At 53.9% G+C, this 20124-nt stretch overlaps 1 protein-coding gene across 11 annotated transcripts in view; it reads left to right on the forward strand.

Annotated features, from left to right (window-relative positions):
* NCAM1 (neural cell adhesion molecule 1) overlaps positions 1 to 20124 on the forward strand; it is an 88226-nt gene that overhangs the window by 41473 nt on the left and 26629 nt on the right. For 4 of the 11 annotated variants that reach the window (XM_059488281.1, XM_059488288.1, XM_059488282.1 and 1 more), the window contains exons 2-13: positions 700 to 774; positions 1676 to 1894; positions 2727 to 2870; positions 3701 to 3838; positions 4463 to 4580; positions 5021 to 5193; positions 5868 to 6010; positions 13949 to 14099; positions 14818 to 15002; positions 15334 to 15430; positions 16915 to 17085; positions 17708 to 17839. In XM_059488281.1, the coding sequence (XP_059344264.1) occupies positions 700 to 774; positions 1676 to 1894; positions 2727 to 2870; positions 3701 to 3838; positions 4463 to 4580; positions 5021 to 5193; positions 5868 to 6010; positions 13949 to 14099; positions 14818 to 15002; positions 15334 to 15430; positions 16915 to 17085; positions 17708 to 17839 (1746 nt within the window). Of the gene's footprint in view, positions 1 to 699; positions 775 to 1675; positions 1895 to 2726; positions 2871 to 3700; positions 3839 to 4462; positions 4581 to 5020; positions 5194 to 5867; positions 6011 to 9517; positions 9548 to 13948; positions 14100 to 14817; positions 15003 to 15333; positions 15431 to 16914; positions 17086 to 17707; positions 17840 to 19019; positions 19035 to 20124 lie in introns of all 11 variants that reach the window. The other 7 variants (XM_059488278.1, XM_059488283.1, XM_059488284.1 and 4 more) reach the window with 3 other exon arrangements.

Consider the following 20124-nt stretch of genomic DNA (forward strand, 5'->3'; position numbering starts at 1 on the left):
CACAGATCTGCTGTGGAATTAAGCTATAGCTGGAGGAGAGCCAGAATCCAATTACATTTTCTGCCTAATGGGTCATAATTTATGCAATGAGGGAAGGAGGCAGGGATGATGCTGGGGGAAAAGGGCACTGGGCCTGCGTGGGTGTGCACTGGGAGGGGCTGGTAAATGGGAATGGGCAGAGGTGCTGTCCTTTGGTGTTTAAAACCTTTCTGTGGTGTTTCAAACATTCTTCTGATTTTAAAAAACTTGTTCTGGTGTTTAAAACCTTGTTATGGTGTTTAAAACCTTGTTGTCGTGTTTAAAACCTTGTTCTGGTGTTTAAAACCCTTCTCTCTTGTTTAAAACCTTCCTCTGGTGTTTCAAACCTCGTTGTGGTGTTGAAAACCTTGTTATGGTGTTTAAAACCTTGCTGTCATGTTTAAAACACCTCTCGCTTGTTTAAAACCATCTTCTCATGTTTAAAACCTTCCTCTGGTGTTTAAAATCTCGTTCTCCTGTTGAAAACCTTGTTCTGGTGTTTAAAACCCTTCTCTCTTGTTTAAAACCTTGTTCTGGTGTTTAAAACCAGCAGTTCAGATCAGAATACAGGTGTCATCCAGGACTGTAAATGGAATGAGGGATCCCTGGGGACTGTAAGGCTGGCAAAGGTGTTTTGCTGGAGCCCACAGCCCGTGTCTGACCGTGCTCATTCCCTTCCAGCCTCTCTCCAAGTGGACATTGTTCCAAGCCAGGGGGAGATCAGCGTTGGAGAGTCCAAGTTCTTCTTATGTCAAGGTGGGTGCTGGCCAAAGGCCCCTGGGTTCCTTGATTCAGTTCAGAATGAGACAGACCCTGCTGGGATGGTACTACTGCTCTGGGGTCACTCAGACCCTGGGCTTTGGGGCATGCTGGGCTGTCCCACTGTTCTCTGGGGTCACTCAGAGCCTCAGCTGTGGGGTTTGGGGCAGACCCTGGGCTTTGGGGGTGTGCAGAGCTGGGCTGTCTCACTGTACTTACTGTTTGCTGCTGTGGGGTGAGTCAGACTGTCAGCAGTGGGGTTTGGGACATTCAGAGCCCTCAGCTATGGGATTTGGGTCAGACTCTGGGGTTTGGGGGTGTGCAGAGCCGGGCTGTCTCTCACTGGGCTGTTTTCTGCTGTGGGGTCAGTCAGACCCTGGGATTTGGGGCGATGAAGGGCTGGGCTGTCCCACTGTCCTGTGGGGTCAGTCAGAGCCTCAGCAGTGGGGTTTGGGGCAGACCCTCAGCAGAGGGGTTTGGGGGTGATGCAGTCCTGGCCTGGCTCACCCTGCTCTCTCCCCTCAGCGGGGTTTGGGGCCATGCAGTCCTGGCCTGTCTCACTGTGTTGTTTGCTGCTGTGGGGTCACTCAGAGCCTGGGGTTTGGAGCAGCCCCTCAGCACTGGGGTTTGGGGATGATGCTGTCCTGGCCTGTCTGACCCTGCTGTTTGCTGCTGTGGGGTTTGGGGATGATGCTGTCCTGGCCTGTCTGACCCTGCTGTTTGCTGCTGTGGGGTTTGGGGATGATGCTGTCCTGGCCTGTCTCACCCTGCTGTTTGCTGCTGTGGGGTTTGGGGATGATGCTGTCCTGGCCTGTCTGACCCTGCTGTTTGCTGCTGTGGGGTTTGGGGGCCATGCTGTCCTGGCCTGTCTCACCCTGCTCTCTCCCCCAACCCTCAGTGGCCGGGGAGGCCAGGTCCAAGGACATCTCGTGGTTCTCCCCGAACGGGGAGCGGCTGAGCCCGGGCCAGCAGCGCATCTCGGTGGTGCGCAACGATGACTCCTCGTCCACGCTCACCATCTACAACGCCAACATCGACGACGCCGGCATCTACAAGTGTGTGGTCAGCAGCCCCGAGGAGGGCGACTCCGAGGCCACCGTCAATGTCAAGATATTCCGTAAGGAGCCCTCACCTGGCTCTTGTCTTGCCCCCTGGCTCTTGTCTTGCCCCCTGGCTCTTGTCGTGCTCTCCCCGACTCTCTCCTTACCCTCCTGGCTCTCTTCTTGCCCTTCCTGACTCTTCCCTTTCCCCTTCGGCTTCTTCCTTTCCCCCCTGGATCTTTCCTTTCCCTGCTGGATCTTTCCTTGCCCTCCAGCCCTTTCCTTTCCCCCCTTGCTCTTTTCTTTGCCCCCTGGCTCTCTCCTTCGCCCCCCGGCTCTTTCCTTGCCCCTTTGCTCTCTCCTTTCCCCCCTGGATCTTTCCTTGACCCCCTGGCTCTCTCCTTGCCCCCCCTGTGTTGAATTTGCAGCAACCCCAATGAGGTGAGAGATGAGTGAATCTGACTCCATGTTCTTAGAAGGCTGATTTGTTATTTTATGATGTTCTATTAAATTAAAAGAAACTGTATGCTAAAACTGTACTAAACTATAGAGAAAGGATGTATCAGGAGGTTGGAAAAGAATGATAGTAAAAACTCGTGACAGATTCAGAGAGTCCAACACAGCCTGGCTGTGATTGGTCATTGAATTAAAACAATTCACATGCTGGCTAAACAGTTCTCCAAATCACATCCCAAAGTAGCAAAACAGGGAGAAGCTGAAGCTTCCCAGCTTCTTAGGAGAAGAAATCCTGGCAAAGGGATTTTTATAAAATATCAGGGTAACAGGCACGCAGTGATTCACTCAGACCTCAGTCCTCCCCTGGGAACAAGGAGATCTCTGGGGTTTGGGGTTTCTCTGCTCCAGCTGTGCTGAGGAAGCTGCAGTGACCTCTCCTTTCCCATTTTCCAGAAAAGCTGATGTTCAAGAACGCTCCCACCCCCCAGGAGTTCAAGGAAGGGGACGATGCTGTGATCGTGTGCGACGTGGTCAGCTCGCTGCCCCCCACCATCATCTGGAAGCACAAAGGCAGGGATGTCATCCTGAAAAAGGATGGTAAGGCCTTGCTTCGTGTCCACCTCCCTCCCACACACAGTGCTGGTGCTCAGAAGGGACAGGAGGAGCAGTTTGTGCCTGACCCGAGGTCATGGGATGTGCATTTAGTCACCCCAGGTGCTGTGGTTTGCCTGTGGCAGGACAAGCACATCCCCACCGAAGTGGCCACCAGGCTTTGGCACCAAAATCAGCCAAGGAATGCTGGATAAAAAATGGAGATGAAAGAAGTGCCATCAGACAGAAGAGCTGGGTGTTGTGACACCCTCCACTTTCCTGAGGAACGGGGCTGGAAGCTCCTTGCAAGCACATTTCGCCTTCTTCCCAAATGCTCCAGAGGGGCTGGCAGGGACCCTGAGCCCAGCTGAGCAGGTGTCCCACTCCCGGCACACAGGTGGTGAGGCTGGAGCCCCTGGGCAGGGGGATGAGGCCCAAGCTGCTCCCTGGCTGATGCGATGCAGTGCAAAGTGTCTGTGGGACCTCATGGTGGGGCTGAGGTCACCTTCTGCTGTGCTGGGAGCACGGAGCCCACCCAGAGAGGAGAATCTGAGGCTGAAAATCCTGTTGGATAAAAGCAGTTTAATAAAGCAAAGGAAACCAAGGAGTTCCTTTAGTGCTCCCCATCATTCAGCCAGGTCTGCTGTGTCCCCCTGGATCTGCTCACCTCCCAGAGCACAGCCCCAGAGCAGGGGCAGATCCAGCTCCAGCAGCATCTCCATTTTGTGGTGGGGAGGGAGATTTTAGGGGAAGGGAAGGGGAGGGAAAGGAAAAAGGAAAAAGGATAGGAAGGAGAGGCTGAGTGATCTTCCCTTGCCTTTCCTTGTGCTTTGCAGTGCGCTTCATCGTCCTGTCCAACAACTACCTGCAGATCCGCGGCATCAAGAAGACAGATGAGGGCACCTACAGGTGTGAGGGGAGGATCCTGGCCCGGGGGGAGATCAACTTCAAGGACATCCAGGTCATCGTCAACGGTGAGGGGCTGGGAGCAGCACCTCAGCCCAGGCTGCTGCAGGAGCTGCTGCCTCCCACTCACACCCTCCTCTTCCTCTGCTGTGTCCAGTAAAATGTCCATGGGACGCAGGGAGTGTTTGCCAGGTGTTTACAGGAGAATAACACCTCGAGGAGCCTGAGGGTCAGAGTGAGGAGCTGAGCTTGGTGGCACTCACCATTGTGGTTCTGGCCACCACACTGATTCCTTTTGTGTCTCCCACCCACTGCCCCTTCTATCCTGTGCTGATGACTTTGGCCATGCCTCAGGCTCACTGATCAAACCCTGCAGGTGGTGATGCTGACAGGGTTTTTGGGTGGGCAGAGGTGCACAGGAGCTCCCTGTGGCTCACACCTTTGGCCATGCCTCAGGCTCACTGATCAAACCCTGCAGGTGGTGATGCTGACAGGGTTTTTGGGTGGGTAGAGGTGCACAGGAGCTCTCTGTGCTGATGGCTTTGGCTAGGCTTCAGACTCACTGATCAAACCCTGCAGGTGATGGTGCTGACAGGGTTGTTGGGTGAGTGGTGCCACCAGAGGTGCACAGGGGGCTCCCTGTGGCTCACACCTTTGTGCTCCCCACTCACCCTGGCTCTGCTCTCTTGCAGTGCCGCCCTCTGTGCGTGCCAGGCAGAGCACCATGAACGCCACTGCCAACCTGAGCCAGTCTGTCACCCTGGCCTGTGATGCTGATGGCTTCCCTGAGCCCACCGTGTCCTGGACCAAGTAAGGATCAGATCCTGTTGGCTGAGATAAAAACAGTTTAACAAAGCAAAGCAAACCAAGGGGTTCCTTCAGTGCTCCCATTGCTCAGCTGTGTCCCCTCCCAGCTCCCTGCACTGCCCTGCCAGGTGTGATCCCCACTCCGGGGACTCTGTTCTTGGAGTTCTGCAGCCTTTGGTGAAGGTTAGCAGCACAGATTGACCTGGAAAGGCTGATGGCAGCTTGGAGTGGTGCCTTGGTAGGAGAGAAACCACCTCTGGGGGGGTTACAGCTCTGTGGTGTGCCAGGAGGTGGGAGCTGGGGCAGGAAGGGATGGGAATGGGTACCAGGCTGAGCTCTGCAGCCCAGGGGCACAGGAGAAGGGCTGGTCCCTCTGATGGGCAGGCCTGCAGCAGGCTGGGCTGGCTGCTGCCCCCACAGCCCCGTGTGCTCTGTGCCCCCAGGGATGGAGAGCCCGTGGAGGAGGTGGAGGAGGAGGAGGACAAGTACAGCTTCAACTCGGACGGCTCCGAGCTGGTGATCCACAGGGTGGACAAGAGCGACGAGGCCGAGTACATCTGCATTGCTGAGAACAAGGCTGGGGAGGCCGATGCCACCATCCACCTCAAAGTCTTTGGTAACAGCCCTGGGGGGAGCTGGGGGAGCTCTTTGTCCCAGTTAATTCATGCCAGCTGGGGCTGTGCCCCTCTGCCATCCTGGGGGTGTTGGAGCTCCTGTCTGGAGCCATCCGTCCCGTCCTTCCCAGCTCCTGTGTGCTCCAGCACGGGCAGGGCTGCTGGGTCAGACCCACAGCTGCTGGAAATGCCCTCCAGGATATTTCCTGGAGTCCTGATCCACCAGAGCTGCTGTTGGAAGGGTTTTAGTGGGGCTTGCTGCAGCCTGGATGGGGAGGTGAGCTCACCCCAGCACTGTGGGAGTGATCTCAGGCTTGCAGGGGTGAATCAGGAGCTTCCCTGCCTCCCAGGGGTCTGGAGGTGTTGGGGAATATGGAATTCTCCCTGCCCTGTGTGCAGCCCAAGCCCTTGGCAAAGGGCTGGTTTGGGCAGGGAGGTGGAAGGGGGAGCTGGTAATCCAGGGGTGAACATTTGTACCCTCTGAACCGGCTCCTCCTTGGAGCCTCAGCTGTGGGAATGAGCACGAGAGGTTTTCCAGGTCCAGCACAGGAGGTTTTCCAGGTCCTTCCCTCCTGCAGGAAGGTGCAAGCCCCCATGCTCCTTCCCCAGCTGGCTGGAGATGGTCCCAGCTCTCCACCGAGCCCCCCTGAGCCAAGGCTCCTTTTCCCCTCCCCAGCCAAACCCAAGATCACCTACGTGGAGAACAAGACAGCCATGGAGCTGGAGGATCAGATCACGCTGACCTGCGAGGCCTCGGGGGACCCCATCCCCTCCATCACCTGGAGGAGCTCCAGCAGGAACATCAGCAGCGAGGAGAAGGTAAAGGTGGCAAGGGGCAGCCCTGCCCGGCCTGGGGGGCTCAGCACAGCCCCTGGCACTGCCTGGCACTGCATGGGGGCACGGGGGGCTCTGCTGCTGCTGGGGCAGTGACACGCCTGGGGCAGTGACACGCCTGCGACACTGCCACTCCATGCAGTTATTGCACTGCAGCTCAAAGGGACCAGCCCCTTCTCCTCTCATTATGGAGGAGTTTTCCATAATTTAACCTGGGGCACTGCCACCTGTTCCACACCTGGGACAGTGACACACCTGGAGCCCTGCCATAGGTAGCACACCTGGGGCAGTGCCACACCTGGGGCAGTGTCACAGGTGCACACCTGGAGCAATGCCACACCCTGAGCAGTGCCACAGATGCCACACCTGGGGCAGTGCCACCTGTGCCCTCCTGTGAGAGCCACCTGGGCTCTGAGCAGCTGGGGAGTCCTCCTGCAATCCCTGCTGTGTTCACCGGGGGGATTCAACTGGGGGCCCCCAAAGCCTGTTCAGAGCAGTTCCTCCAGCTGCAGGAACATCTGGCAGGGGGGATGAGCCCCCTGACCCCGGCAGGTGCAGGTGAGGGCTGCTCCTCCCCAGGACCACAGTGAGCCTGTCCATCCCTGCTGCCCTGTCACACTGCACATCCCCAGAGCACAAAAGCCTGCCTGCCTTTTGTGCTCACCTGTTCTGTTGATCCCATCAACACCATTTTGTTCTTAAAAGGCAAAAATAATTAGCAGTTTTTTTCCTTCTTGAAAGAGAGTGCTGGTGTTGTTGTTGCTCCTTTAATTAGAGCAGGCTGGGTGTGCTGCTGCTGCTGCTGCACTGGAGATGTTTCATGAGCGATCAGGAGGCAGAATTTGGAGCCAGAGCAGGCCTAGACAGAGGCAGGAGTGAGGAGTTGTTGCTAATTAATAATCTCCTATTAACAGGATGGTGCTTCAGGGCTCAGCTGCCTTGGCCATGCCAGGGCCTCTGGCTCAGTGTGACACTGCAGTCTGGGAGCAACAGAGCTGTCCACTGTCCCTGCTCCCCACAGCTGCCCTGCAGCTCCTAAATGAGCTTTGTTAATTGCCCCCGTGACGTCAGCCCCTCCCTCGTTGTCCATGTGTAAGTTTATTAATCAGGGTGCCCGAGCTGTCCAGCCTCAGTTCCTTCCCAGCATCTCCTGGATCCCAGGGCTGCTGTGAATCCCTGCAGTGTGCGGGGAATGGTTCCAGTCCTGCAGAAGCTGCAGCCTGAGCAGGGCACCTGTTTGGGCAGGATTGGGGTTATTTGTTCATGGGTTTGTCTCTGTTAGCCCTGGGAGGTGCCCAGGGCTGCAGAGCTGCTGGCTCTGAGGTTTGGGTCCCAGCCATGGACAGACTGGGGCAGGGAGGGGATGGAAAAGCTGAATAAGTGTAGAGGAGCCCCCCTCTGAGCCCAGTGAATCCATCACAGCCCAGTGCAAAACTGCTAACTCATTTTTGCTGGTTTTTGAGACTCTGCTTGCTGCTCTCAGGTGGGTGATCAATAGCAAGGGGAATGTTCATGCTCTGACACCTGGAGATGGGGGAAGAGCCAAGGTTTGAGGTGCTGCCATGTGCTCATGGGCTGGTTCAAACCTTCAGGGCAAACATTATTTTATCATGTCCCCTGCACTTGCTAGGCTGGATTATTGTGTGTGTGTGTGTGTGCATTTTGTTTTGGTTTGTCTTGTACTTTCTCATTCTCTCTCTTGTGCTCTGAGTTGAGGGAAACCTTTCAGATGTCCAGAAAACCCTGAGGTCAGAACAGCTCTATAAATACTCCACTACAAATTCTATTAGAATATTTAATTCTATTAAATATTCTGTTCCAAATGCATCTGTTCAGTTTATTCTCCACTTCCTTTCTCTGGGACAGCACAGGGAAGTGGATGGTCTTTGGTGCAGGACAGACAATGCTATTTTAGGAATTTTTAAGCTTACTTTTGAAGGTTTCTGTTATCCAGAATGCTTCTCTCTTGCTTTATGTTGTTTGATCTTGTAATCATCCCTCAGTGAAGGTTTTTAGAGGTGTAGAGATGCCTCAACTCCCAAAACATTCTGGAAAACCCCCCCCAAAGCCCCAAAGGAAAAGGAGGATTTAGTTCAGCTGTGTCTCCTGGCAGATTTTGGGCTGTCCCAGCCACCATTCCCTGCAGGGCAGAAAGCAAAGGGAGCATCCTCTCAGTAAAGGAGTGAAGAGCAAGGGGATCAGCTCTGAGTTCTCCTTCTGCATCCCAGACACACAGCCCTGATCCTTTATCCAGGCTGGATCTCCTGGAGCTGCTGTCCCAGCCACCATTCCCTGCAGGGCAGAAAACAAGGGAGCATCCTCTCACTAAATGAGTGAGGAGCAGAGGGATCAGCTCTGAATTCTCCTCCTGCATCCCAGACACACATCCCTGATCCTTCATCCAGGCTGGATCCCCTGAGAGAGCTGCTCTCCCTGCTCACCATTCCCTGCAGGGCAGAAAACAAGGGAGCATCCTCTCACTAAAGGCATCGAAGAGCAGAGAGATCAGCTCTGATTTCTCCCTCCTGCATCCCAAACTGAGTTTAACCCCAGTGCTGCCACTGGCCCTTCCCCAGGGCTGCCCCACAGGGCTCCCTGTGCCTCCTGCAGGTTCGGGGTGAGCTCCTGTCCCATCCCCACCCAGCCCGTGTCTGTCCCTGAGCCCTGTCAGAGCTGTGTGTCCCGTCTGTGCTACCTCAGTGTCCCCTGGCAGCAGGGCTCTGTGGCTGCCCCTCATTCCCTGAGCCTCCATCTCCATCCCTGCCACCCGTGTGTGCTGTGACACCCCCACAATGTCACTGTGCCCCTCAGCCAGTGCTGCCACCCTGGTGATTCTTGACTCCTGAGCAAATCACAGAGAGCTGAAATATAAATTATAGAGGGGGGAATGGAACACAGCAACCTGTGAGCCACGGGGAACTGGTCCTTGCTGCTGCTGGCTTTCTCTCAGTGGGAAATATTTGCTTTGCAGTGAGCTTTGGGCATGTTTCACTGCTCTGGGGCTGGGTGCTGCCATCCCTGAGCGCAGGGAGCTGGGGCTGGGGCTGCTTCTCCTTCCTGCATGGATCCAGGCCTCCAAATGCATGATGATCACGTTAATCAGCGTTAATTAATCGGTGTGGGGTGGCAAACAGACCGGGGGCACAACACTGGGGCTGCCCAGAGCAACTCAGTGGGCAGAGGCGTGTAGGAAAGGTGAGATGTTCAAAGGAAACGGTCCCTGATGTAATCAATCAGCCTCGAGGTGCCAGCAGCCGTTTTTAGCCATTTAAAAACCAAAGCAGAGGCTGTGAAATGGTGAATTCCAGCCTGAAACTGATGGGAGAGGGAAGCTGTGATCCCCCACCCCACACACAGGAGATGCTCAGCTTGGAGCCTGCATGTGCACCCAGCTCAATGTGCTGCAGACACTGGTACCTAAAGCAACCTTTGACAAACTTTTATTGCTTTTTTTCTGTCGTTGTCGTTGTGTTCTATATCTGTTCTCTCCAGGCTTCGTGGACCCGGCCCGAGAAACAAGAGGTATCAGATTGTCAGAGCTTTAGCAAAACTTCTTTAGGTTCTTGGTTGTTGGTTTCTCTTCTAAGCATCACAGATTAACAAATCTCTAGTGCAGTAACCAACTAAACAAAGCATTAATCTGACCCACTTAAATTACCAGTACATACAAGGAGCAGCTTCTAGAGGTAGAAATTGCTTGGCATGTAGTGATGCAATTTTTGGATGAGCAAAGTGGCTGTGTTGGGAGTGAGGAACTCTGCTCGTCACCTAAAAATGAAAGGAAAGGCAATTCAAATGAAAAATGTAAAATGTTCTTTTCACCATTTTTTTTTCTGTGCTGCCAGTGTGAATCATCCTCTCTTACAGAGAGGGAAGAATTAGCACCAACCTGTATTTTGGGAAAGTCATTTTTGCCCAGGAAAGCCTCCTCTGCTCCAGCCAACTCACCTATTTGCTCATGGCAGTCCTTCAGTTTGACCTTCTGTGTGAAGGAAACTGCATCATGCTCCATTTCCAAAGCAATGCAGAGAAACCTTGCACCAGGGGCATTTCTGCACAAAATGCTCCAAATTGCTCAATTATTTCCATTTGTCTTTGGTTTTTAAGGGTCAGCGAGGGGGAGGTGGGATAATGCAGGGACTGGGGTTGGTGCAAATGGGGTTTGATTTTATTTCACGTTCAGTGCCGTGCTATAATAATAATAATAATAATAATAATAATAATAGAGCTGATTTGTAGCCCTTTTGCTTCAAAATGGACCAGAAGGAAAGTTCCCAAGCAAATAACAGGGGTCAGGTGGAGAACAGAATGAGCTGTCAGAAGTGGGTGACTTGGATTTGTATTTTTAGGATCAACTTCGTGGAGGCTCTGATTTTTTAAATCATTTTGAAGCCACCCTAAATCCCAGAGGCTGAGCAAAGGGGAGCTGTAACTTGAGCACCCCCCAGCTGTGTGTCACGGGGAGATCCTGCCCATTCTCCCTTCACAATAATCTGTGGGGCTGTGGCAGGTGGAGGCATCGGATTCTCAGAGCGGTTTGCGCTGGAGAATTTGGAATTTGAGTCGCTGCATCTCCCCAGGACACACAGGAGTTCCTGTCCCAGCTGTCCCCTCCCTGCCCCAGTGTTTTCTCTGGGCTCTCTCTCTCCAGCTTTTGATTAATATGAGCACTAATACCATTAAGTTTGCTGTCTCTAAATTTCTTACTGCCTCTTGTCTCAAAATACCCCAGTGGGGTGCAGGATATCTCTCTAAAATTGCTTTTAAATTGCTTTAAAGTTGCCTGGGGGCTTTCAGCAGTGGATTCCAGCAGCAGGATGGAGGTCAGGGCATGTTTGGCATTAAATATTTCACTTTTACTGGAGGAATTTTGGGTGAGGAGGTGAAGTCAGTGCTGGCAGCATCTCTGGGTACCCCCAGTCACACGCAGACTGGTAACTGGGAACGGGTGCAGCATTAGGAGTGTTCAGGGCTGCAGTTAAATACAAATATCAAACACTGCTCTCCAAGAAAAGGACAAGGAGAGATCCCTCCTCTTCCTCAGTGCGGTTCCTGCCTGGCTCGGGGTTTTCAGGGGTTTGTGTGGGTTTGGGAAGTGAGGGGCAGGCGGGATTGTGCAGAATTACCCCTGATGATTTATCCCTTGTTTGGGAAAGCTGAAAGCCCCAGAAGATGAAGGGAAGGAGATAAATGCAGTTTATTTGTCTCTGCTGTCCCCTCTGGCCCTGGGCTGTGCTCACAGTGGCTGTGCCCCAGGGCATGGCCGGAATTGGGGGAAATGCCTGCAACAGGATAAATTGCAATAATTGGCAATAGAGAGAACATCCTGCTCTGTTCTGAGGAGTGATTCACCGAGCTGCTCTCCCCAGCACTAGGAGTTTGTTATTTTGATCCTTGCAACTGGGGAATTTGAGTAAAAGGGCTACAGATGTCAACATCTGGCTCCCAAATCCCTGCCTGTTCTGTCTCCAGCACCAGAGCCCTTGGTGGGCTGCAGCAGGGACAGAGAAAACCTGAGTGAGCTTTCTTGGCTGGGCTCTTCCTCAGAGTGTTCTTCCTGATCTCTCTTTTTCTTCCTTTTGCCTTTTTGCATTACAAACCAGAGCTTCATTTCCAGAATGAGTTGCATTGCTCATGGAGTCCTCCCTGACCATGATTTCCTGGCTCTCCTTTGGGGTGGATCTTGGAGAAAGGCAGGAGGCATTTGGGTGTAAAAATGCCTTTTCTAGAATCACTCCTTGCGATCTCACACTTGTTTTGTCCTTTCCCCTCTTCTGGTGAGGTCCCAGGGACAAATATTGGAAATATTCCCAGGTCTGGAGTGCTGGTGCTGCTGGAATGAGCTGGGGTTGGGAGGGAAATCCAGAGTCAGACAGAGGGGAGCAGGGCAGTGAGGTAAAAGCAGATTTTGCTGGTGTGGCACCACTGTGGTTTCATGTCAGGCTCTGAAATGATGCCCACAGCACCACATGTCCATGGATAACTGCTCCAGGGCAGGGATGGAGTCTGTGGCTCGTGGCACTGGCCAGGGAATTGCAGCAGGGAATTGCAGGAGAGAGGAGAGAAATACACCCAGTTGTTTATGTGCCCTCACAAGATGCTATTTATGTGCATTTGAGATTGGCCTGGTGCCCATGAGCTGGTGCTGGAGCTAACTGAGGTGACAAAAGAGATTTATTTGTAGAGACTTTGTCAGTCTCAGCACAGAGAGAGGCTCAGGCCCAGAGGTCTGAGACACCAGAGATGCTTTTTGTGCACTTGGCTGTTGGAAATCCTCAGGTTTTCCTCATTTATCAGCACTGGTCCTGCACCTTCCAAGAAAACAGATGCTGCTGGGGGTGCCAGGATGCAGCAGCAGGCACAGCCCTGAGGGTGCCAGATTTACTCCCTGGTGTAAAATCAGAAATTACAGGAGGGAGTTGGAGCTCCCAGGCTGAGGCAGGAGCAGCAGGAGGGAGAGAGGAGTCCCTGCTTTGTGTTCTCGTGGATTTGGTGACAAACTGGAGAGGGAAACCAGCCTGGGGTGGCTGGGTGGGTGCAGCCCTTGGAGTCCCCTGGGATTTTGCACTCCTTGTTCCTCTCTGTCAGTGGCATCCCCACACTCTCTCGGTGTGGGAAATGGTTCTGGAATTTCCTTGGGGCAGGGCTGTCTCTGGAGGCTTTCTTGCCCTTTTCACTGCCCTTCCCTCTCTTGCTGTGCCACGTTCAGGTGGAAGTTCTGAGCTTCCTTTTGCCTGATTCAGCTCTGGGCTCTGGATCTGTTCTTCCGTCTCCGTTCCAGGGGCGCTGAGATAAAACCAGTATTGCTGAGGGGACAGGAAGGGCTGGAAGCTTTTGGGGAGGTTTCCTTTTTTTGTTTTTTATCTCTTTGCATGTTGGATCTCTGCAGTTCCCACCGTGGGGAGAAGCTTTGCGCTCAGTTTGTGTGGTGTTCTCAGCCATGTGGGAGCTGAGGCTTTGCTCCTGCTTCTGATGTCCCCCCTTGCCCTGAGTGCTCTGAGCCCCTGCACACACAGTGACAGAGCTGCCCCTGCTGCTCTCAGCTGGGGGATCTGCAGTGCTGGGGTCGGCTCAGCCAGGGGGTGTGCCATCCTGGGGTAGGCTGTGCACCATTGTGCCATCCTGGGGCTGCCAGGGGCTGGGGCAGGCGGGTGCCATCCTGGGGCAGGGTTTGTGCCATCCTGGGGCTGCCAGGGGCTGGGGCTGGCTCTGTGCCATTGTGGGGCAGGGTTTGTGCCCTGCTGGGGCTGCCTTGGGACAGGGTGAGTGCTGTCCTGGCGCAGGGAGTGTGCCATCCTGGGACAGAGTGTGTGCCATCCTGGCGCAGGGAGTGTGCCATCCTGGGGCTGCCAGGGGCAGGCTGTGTGCCCTGCTGGGGCTTTTGGGGGCAGGCTCTGTGCCATCCTGGGACTGGGTTTGTGCCATGCTGGGGCTGCCATCCTGGGGCAGGCTGTGTGCCATCCTGGGGTGTCCCTGGGTGCCCAGGGCTGCCCCTGACAGGCTGTACTGTGTACCATGCTGGGGCTACCAGGGGCAGGCTGTGTGCCCTGCTGGGGCTGCCCTGGACTGGGGCAGGCTGTGTGCCCTGCTGGGGCTGCCTGGGGCAGGCTCTGTGCCCTGCCAGGGGCAGACTGTGTGCCACCCTGGGGCAGACTGTGTGCCATCCCAGGGCAGGCTGTGTGCCCCGCTGGGGCTGCCCTGGGGCTGGCAGGGCAGGCAGTGTGCCCCAGGGCCGCCCCTGACGGGCTGTGCTGTGTGCCCTGCTGGGATGCCCAGGGCTGTGGCAGGCTGTGTGCCCCGTGGGGCAGGCAGTGTGCCCCAGGGCCGCCCCTGACGGGCTGTGTGCCATCCTGGGGCTGCCCTGGGGCTGGCAGGGCAGGCAGTGTGCCCCAGGGCCGCCCCTGACGGGCTGTGCTGTCGCAGACGCTGGACGGGCGGATCGTGGTGCGCAGCCACGCTCGCGTCTCCTCGCTGACGCTCAAGGACATCCAGTACACGGACGCGGGCGAGTACATCTGCACTGCCAGCAACACCATCGGCCAGGACTCGCAGGCCATGTACCTGGAGGTGCAGTGTAAGTGCCTGGGGGGCTGGTTCCTTCCCTGTTCCTTCCCTGTTCCCTCCCTGTGCTCCCTGTCCCTCCCCTGGGTGCTGCTGAGGGTGAGGGTGTAGACCGTGAGAAGTATTTTTATTTAAACCAAACCCCAATTTATATTACATAAAGGAAAAAAAAAGTGAAGTAGATACTCCATTTATCACTATTACAATCACTGTTACAAAGGGCTGTAACACAGTGATGAAAAGAAAGAGAAATTAATAACAAGTCAGAGGCTGCAGTAACTCTCTCTGTAGTTGAGAAGCAGCTCAGGCTGGGTCTCTGTGCCTGGGTCTTCTTTGCTCCTCACCACAGATCTGCAGCAGTCCCATTTCTTAGGAGCAAAATGAGGAGGGTGAGGCTGTGGAAGTGTCCATGTGAGATGTTGCAGGGTGTTCTCTGTGCCTGGCTGCTCTCTGCAGCTCACCACAGATCTGCTGCAGTCCCATTTCTTAGGAGTCAGGTTCTCCCCTAGAGCACCTTCCCAGCCCCATCCTGCTGTGTGCTCCTGCCACGCTGCTCCTTTGTGCCCTTCAGCAGCAGATGTTCCCCACGCCCTGGAGGAGAGGGCAGTTCCCATTTCCCGTATTAGATTCCCCTTCCCGCATTGAGGTGGACTCCAGCCAAGGGTTCCTTACAGAGAGGCTTTTTTGGGAGCTCAGCTGGCTCCAATTTTCCTCCCAAATGTCTCTTCCAGATGCCCCCAAGCTGCAGGGCCCTGTGGCCGTGTACACCTGGGAAGGGAACCAGGTGAACATCACCTGTGAGGTGTTTGCCTACCCCAGTGCTGTCATCTCCTGGTTCCGGGATGGGCAGCTGCTCCCCAGCTCCAACTACAGCAACATCAAGATCTACAACACGCCCTCAGCAAGTTACCTGGAGGTGAGGAAAAGCCGGGAGTAACATCAGATAAATGGTGATGGAGGAATTCAGTCTGGTCCTCTTGGTAGAAGTGAAGTTGGGTGGAGTTTCTGGCATATAAATCCTGAGAAAATCAGGTTGTGGAAGATAAAGAGGAGCAGGAATTGGAAGATAATCAGGTAGCAGAAGAGACAGCCCCTGCTTGCCTCTGTGCCCACTGCAGCTCTCCTGGACAGCTCTGAGAGCACTAACACCTGGGTTTTATTGTAGCTTCTCCCCAGCTAAACTCAGGGTGCCTTGGCAGAGTGGAAAGGGTTTTGTGATCCCAGCTGAGCCTTCCTTGCCCCCACAGGTGACCCCAGACTCCGAGAATGACTTTGGGAACTACAACTGCACGGCTGTGAACCGCATCGGGCAGGAGTCCTCCGAGTTCATCCTGGTGCAGGCAGGTGAGCAGGGACGGGGACACAGGGTGGGGGACACAGGGTGGGTGGCACAGGGTGGGGGACACAGGATGGGTGACACAGGGTGGGGGACACAGGATGGGTGGCACAGGTAGGGGGACACAGGATGGGTGACACAGGGTGGGGGACACAGGGTGGGTGACACAGGGTGGGTGACACAGGGTGGGGGACACAGGATGGGTGGCACAGGGAGGGTGGCACAGGTAGGGGGACACAGGGAGGGTGGCACAGGGAGGGGGACACAGGGTGGGTGACACAGGGTGGGGGACACAGGATGGGTGGCACAGGGTGGGTGACACAGGGAGGTTGGCAGAGGGAGGGGGACACAGGGAGGGTGGCACAGGGAGGGTGGCACAGGGAGGGGGACACAGGGTGGGGGGCACAGGTAGGGGGACACAGGGAGGGTGACACAGGGTGGGGGACATAGGGTGGGTGACACAGGGTGGGGGACACAGGCACCCTGCTCTGCTGCCCCCTGACAGCAGCTGCAGCCTTCAGAGAGGCTGTTCACACATTCCTGCTGCCTTGGAGCTGCTCAGCATCTCTGGTCCCTCGTTTCCCCAGGGGTTTGTTCTTCCCTGTGCTCCCAGAGCTGTGATTTGGATTTGGGCACCCCAGCTCAGCAAAACCCCTGAGAGCAGCTGGGCTGCACATCTTAGAGCTGGCCCAGCCTGGGAGGGCTCCAGGGTGCCACAGGGGCATGTTTGGGCATTATTAAGCTCCATTATTAAGCTTAGAACTTCCTAATATCTCCCTAGATAAACTTTTCTGCAGCTAGGGAGTCATTCTAGCCAAGCATTAGTACACAAACTATTGTTCTATTTGTTTTTACTTTTCTACTTACATAACTTTTCTGCTGACCAATCTCATGGCTGCTGCTCAGTTCCAATCACAGTTCTGCTGTCTCTGAGGCCTGTCTTGTGCAGCTTTCCCAAAACCTTGGGGTTTTATGGATTCCCACAATAGAGCTCTGTGGAGGGGACACTGGGGACAGAATGACATCCAGAACTCAGAGCCCTGTGGAAGGGACAGAGGGGACAGAGTGGCAGCCAGGACTGCAGTGTCCTGTCAAGGGACAGGGGACAGAATGGCATCAAAGCTCTGTGAAAGGGACACTGGGGACAGACTGACATCCAGGACTGCAGAGTCCTGTCAAGGGACAGAGGGGACAGAGTAACATCCAGAGCTCAGAGCCCTGTGGAGGGGACACTGGGGACAGAGTGGCATCCAGGAGAATTTTGCTGCCCTGCCCTGGTTGTTCCCTTTTGGAGAAGGGACTGGCGGTCTCCGCCCTCTTAGAGAGGAGCCCAAATTAACATCCCTGCGCTAACTAACATCTCTAAACCTGCCTAAACCCTCTGTGAGGCTCAGCCCCACCCTGTCCCGTGCTGTGCGAGCCCAGGGGCTGCGGGCTGGTGCCAGCCCCTTGCCCAGCTCCGTGTCTCACCGCTGCTGTCCCTTGTCCCCAGACACGCCCTCCTCGCCCTCCATCGGCAGGGTGGAGCCCTACTCCAGCAGCGCCCAGGTGGAGTTTGAGGAGCCCGAGGCCACGGGCGGGGTGCCCATCCTCAGGTACAAGGCAGAGTGGAGGGCCCTGGGCGAGGGCGACTGGCACTCCCGGCTCTACGATGCCAAGGAAGGTAGGAGTGACAATAAACACCTGGTTCCTTCCCCACCGGCGCTGAAAAACATGCGCTTTCCTGTCCAGGGAGGGCGGAGGGTTCAGGCTGGAGGCTCCAGACAAGTTTTTACGTTTTTAAATATTTACGCATTTTAGATATTTGCTGTGAGTGTCTCGTGGAATTTTCGGCTGGAAATGAGGGTTGGGCTTTGCTGAGAGCTCAAGAACCCTGTGCTTGGAATTGCAGTTTTCACTTGCTGCTTCCCACAGGAGGCTTTTGAGCCCTCATCTGTAACCCCTTGGTCCCCCTTGGACAATAAACTCTGCTATTCCAGCAGCAAGCCCATCCTGTTGAAATGATCTATAGCAGTGCTTGTGGCACAAAATCCATCCTGGAGTCAAATAAAGCAAAAGAATTTTGATTTGGGGAGGGTTATAAAAGGGAGAGTTCTGTCCAGAGCTTAATCCTCCACCACCAATCCCATGTGGAGCTGAAATTGTTATTTTTTTCCCCACTGCAGTGGTGTGATCCCAGCTACAGCCAGCTCTGTTTATCCCTTTTCTCCCCACGTGGGGACAAACAAAATTTGATCATTTACTTCTTGGAGCCCTGAGCTTTTCTGTGCTTTTTCTGCCCCCAGCCAACGTGGAGGGCGCAGTGACCATCACGGGGCTGAAGCCTGAGACCACCTATGCAGTGAGGCTGTCAGCAGTCAATGGCAAGGGCGTGGGGGAGCTCAGCCCGCCCGCCGAGTTCAAGACGCAGCCAGTTCGTAAGTACAGCCCAGGCCAGCCCCCCCTGCAGCCTCCCCGAGCATGGATCTCACCTCTTCCCTCTCACAGACCTCGCTGCACCCTCTGCTTTCTCCGTGGGCTTGGGTTTGCTCGGTAATTCAGAGGTTTCTTTGAAGGGAGGAGTTGTTCCGCGCGCGCCGGTTGGTGTTTGCAGCTCAGCCTTGGTGCTGCCAAGGAGAATTTTAATGAGGAAAAGCAGCTGAGGAGGGGTTTGGTCACAGAGAATGTGATGTCACTGTCACAAGGTTTGTTTTCCACACTGAGGTGTCCAGCACAGGACTGGCCTTGGGCTGTGGAAGGTGAAGGAGGGAGGGTTGCTGTGTTTGAGATGCCCCTGCAGCTCTGGATGGATTCCATGGGTTCCTCAGGCTCTGCTCTGCTCTGCCTGGGCCATTCCCAGGTTCTGCTGTGGCCCAGCACTGTCCTCCTGTTCAGGGAAGAGTTCAACCCCAGGGAGCTGTTGGGGGTGGAAAGGGGAGCAGGAGGAGAGGATGGAAGGGGCAGTGGGCAGGGCAGGTGTGACCAGAGCAGGCAGGGACAGGAGTTTGACCTGGTTCTGTCCCTTTGCTCCTGCATCCAGCCCTGGCTGCTGCTCCCAGCCCTGAGCTGGAATTTTCTCTCCAGTCCCTTGAGCTGAATTCTCAATCCAGACCCCTGTGCTGAATTAATTCTCAATCCAGACCCCTGTGCTGAATTCTCTCTCCAGTCCCCTGAGCTGAATTCTCTCTCCAGTCCCCTGAGCTGAATTCTCTCTCCAGACCCCTGTGCTGAATTAATTCTCTCTCCAGACCCCTGTGCTGAATTAATTCTCTCTCCAGACCCCTGTGCTGAATTAATTCTCAATCCAGACCCCTGAGCTGAATTCTCTCTCCAGTCCCCTGAGCTGAATTCTCTCTCCAGACCCCTGTGCTGAATTAATTCTCTCTCCAGCCCCCTGTTCTGGACCCAGGGCTGTCCCTGCCCACCCCAAGCATGCCTGGATCCCCTGAGCTCTGCCCATCCCTGCTCAGCAGGGCACACGTGGGATGCTGATTTTCCAGCTCCATATTCTCTGTCTCCTCACATCCTCTACATTTACTTTTTGTTTTGTTTCTGTGTGTCTATTTCTGTCTTTTTATTTCGTTTTTGGTCTGTGTCCCATCCATGGATAAACTGCAGGCATCCCTCACCCACGTAAGTGCTCTCTGCATTTCTTTCAGTCTCTCTTTTTGTGTTTTTAGAGTGTTCCTCTAACACTTCCAGCTTTTAATTCTTTTAATTTAGTGCCTTTTTTCCTGTCAGAGGCTGTAGGACTGGAGTAGTGTTCATTCCCTAACCACACTGACTCTGGAGTAGCCACTGCTCTTGTCTAGAACAGAATTGGGGTTAACTCTTTGTCTGTGCTCCACAGCATGCAGTTGGAATATTTAATGTAGTGATTATCTAATCATAATAATAATCAAAATAATAATAGTTAGCTTGTTGACTCAGAGTGGAGTAGTGGAAGGCTTCATATTTATGAATCCATTAAAAACAGTTCAATTTTAATGATGCTGAGATCATTCAGGGAAATCAATTCAGCCAAATTGCAGATCTGGTTTAGACCAGAGCCAACCAAAAACTTCAGCATTTTGAATAGCTTCCCAATTTTGAAAGCACAAAATGGAAGGAAAAAAATTCAATTTTTTTTTTCCTCTTCTCACTAATGATTTTACCATTGGACAGTCTTCCAGCACTTGTGTAGATTGTGTGATTAAATAAATAAACCTCGTACTAAATTTTAAATAAATGGCATGTTCCCACTTCCAATGCAAAATGAGTCAGAAATGTGATGGATTTGTGTAATTGTGAGTGAAAAGTGGAGATGGCTCCATAGCTTTGTGCCTTTCCAATCAAACCTGATCAATGGAGCTATAAAATCCTCTTTATCCCAGTGAGCATTATGGCATTTATCAGTGCCTCCCTGTGGGGAGCTGCTGCTACTCCCAGGATTACAGGGACAAGCTCAGAGAAGCTTCTTTGAGATTCCTGAAGTGAAAAACAGGAGAGGATTTAAAAATATTTTTATTAATATTATTTATTATTTATTATTTTATTATTTTAAATTTTTATATTTTTATTTTTAACCCAAATTTTGAATCCTGCTCGTGCCATTTCCCCTCAAAGATTGCATAGGACCAAAGCTTGGATGTAGGGGAGCAGGAAGGGGAAGGATGGATGGACAGACAGACAGGCAAGGCTGCAAACTGCAGCAGTTAGGGAGGCACTGGGAGGCATTCCCAGA

This window comes from Ammospiza nelsoni, chromosome 24, assembly GCF_027579445.1.
Source record: "Ammospiza nelsoni isolate bAmmNel1 chromosome 24, bAmmNel1.pri, whole genome shotgun sequence".
Lineage (NCBI taxonomy): Eukaryota > Metazoa > Chordata > Aves > Passeriformes > Passerellidae > Ammospiza > Ammospiza nelsoni.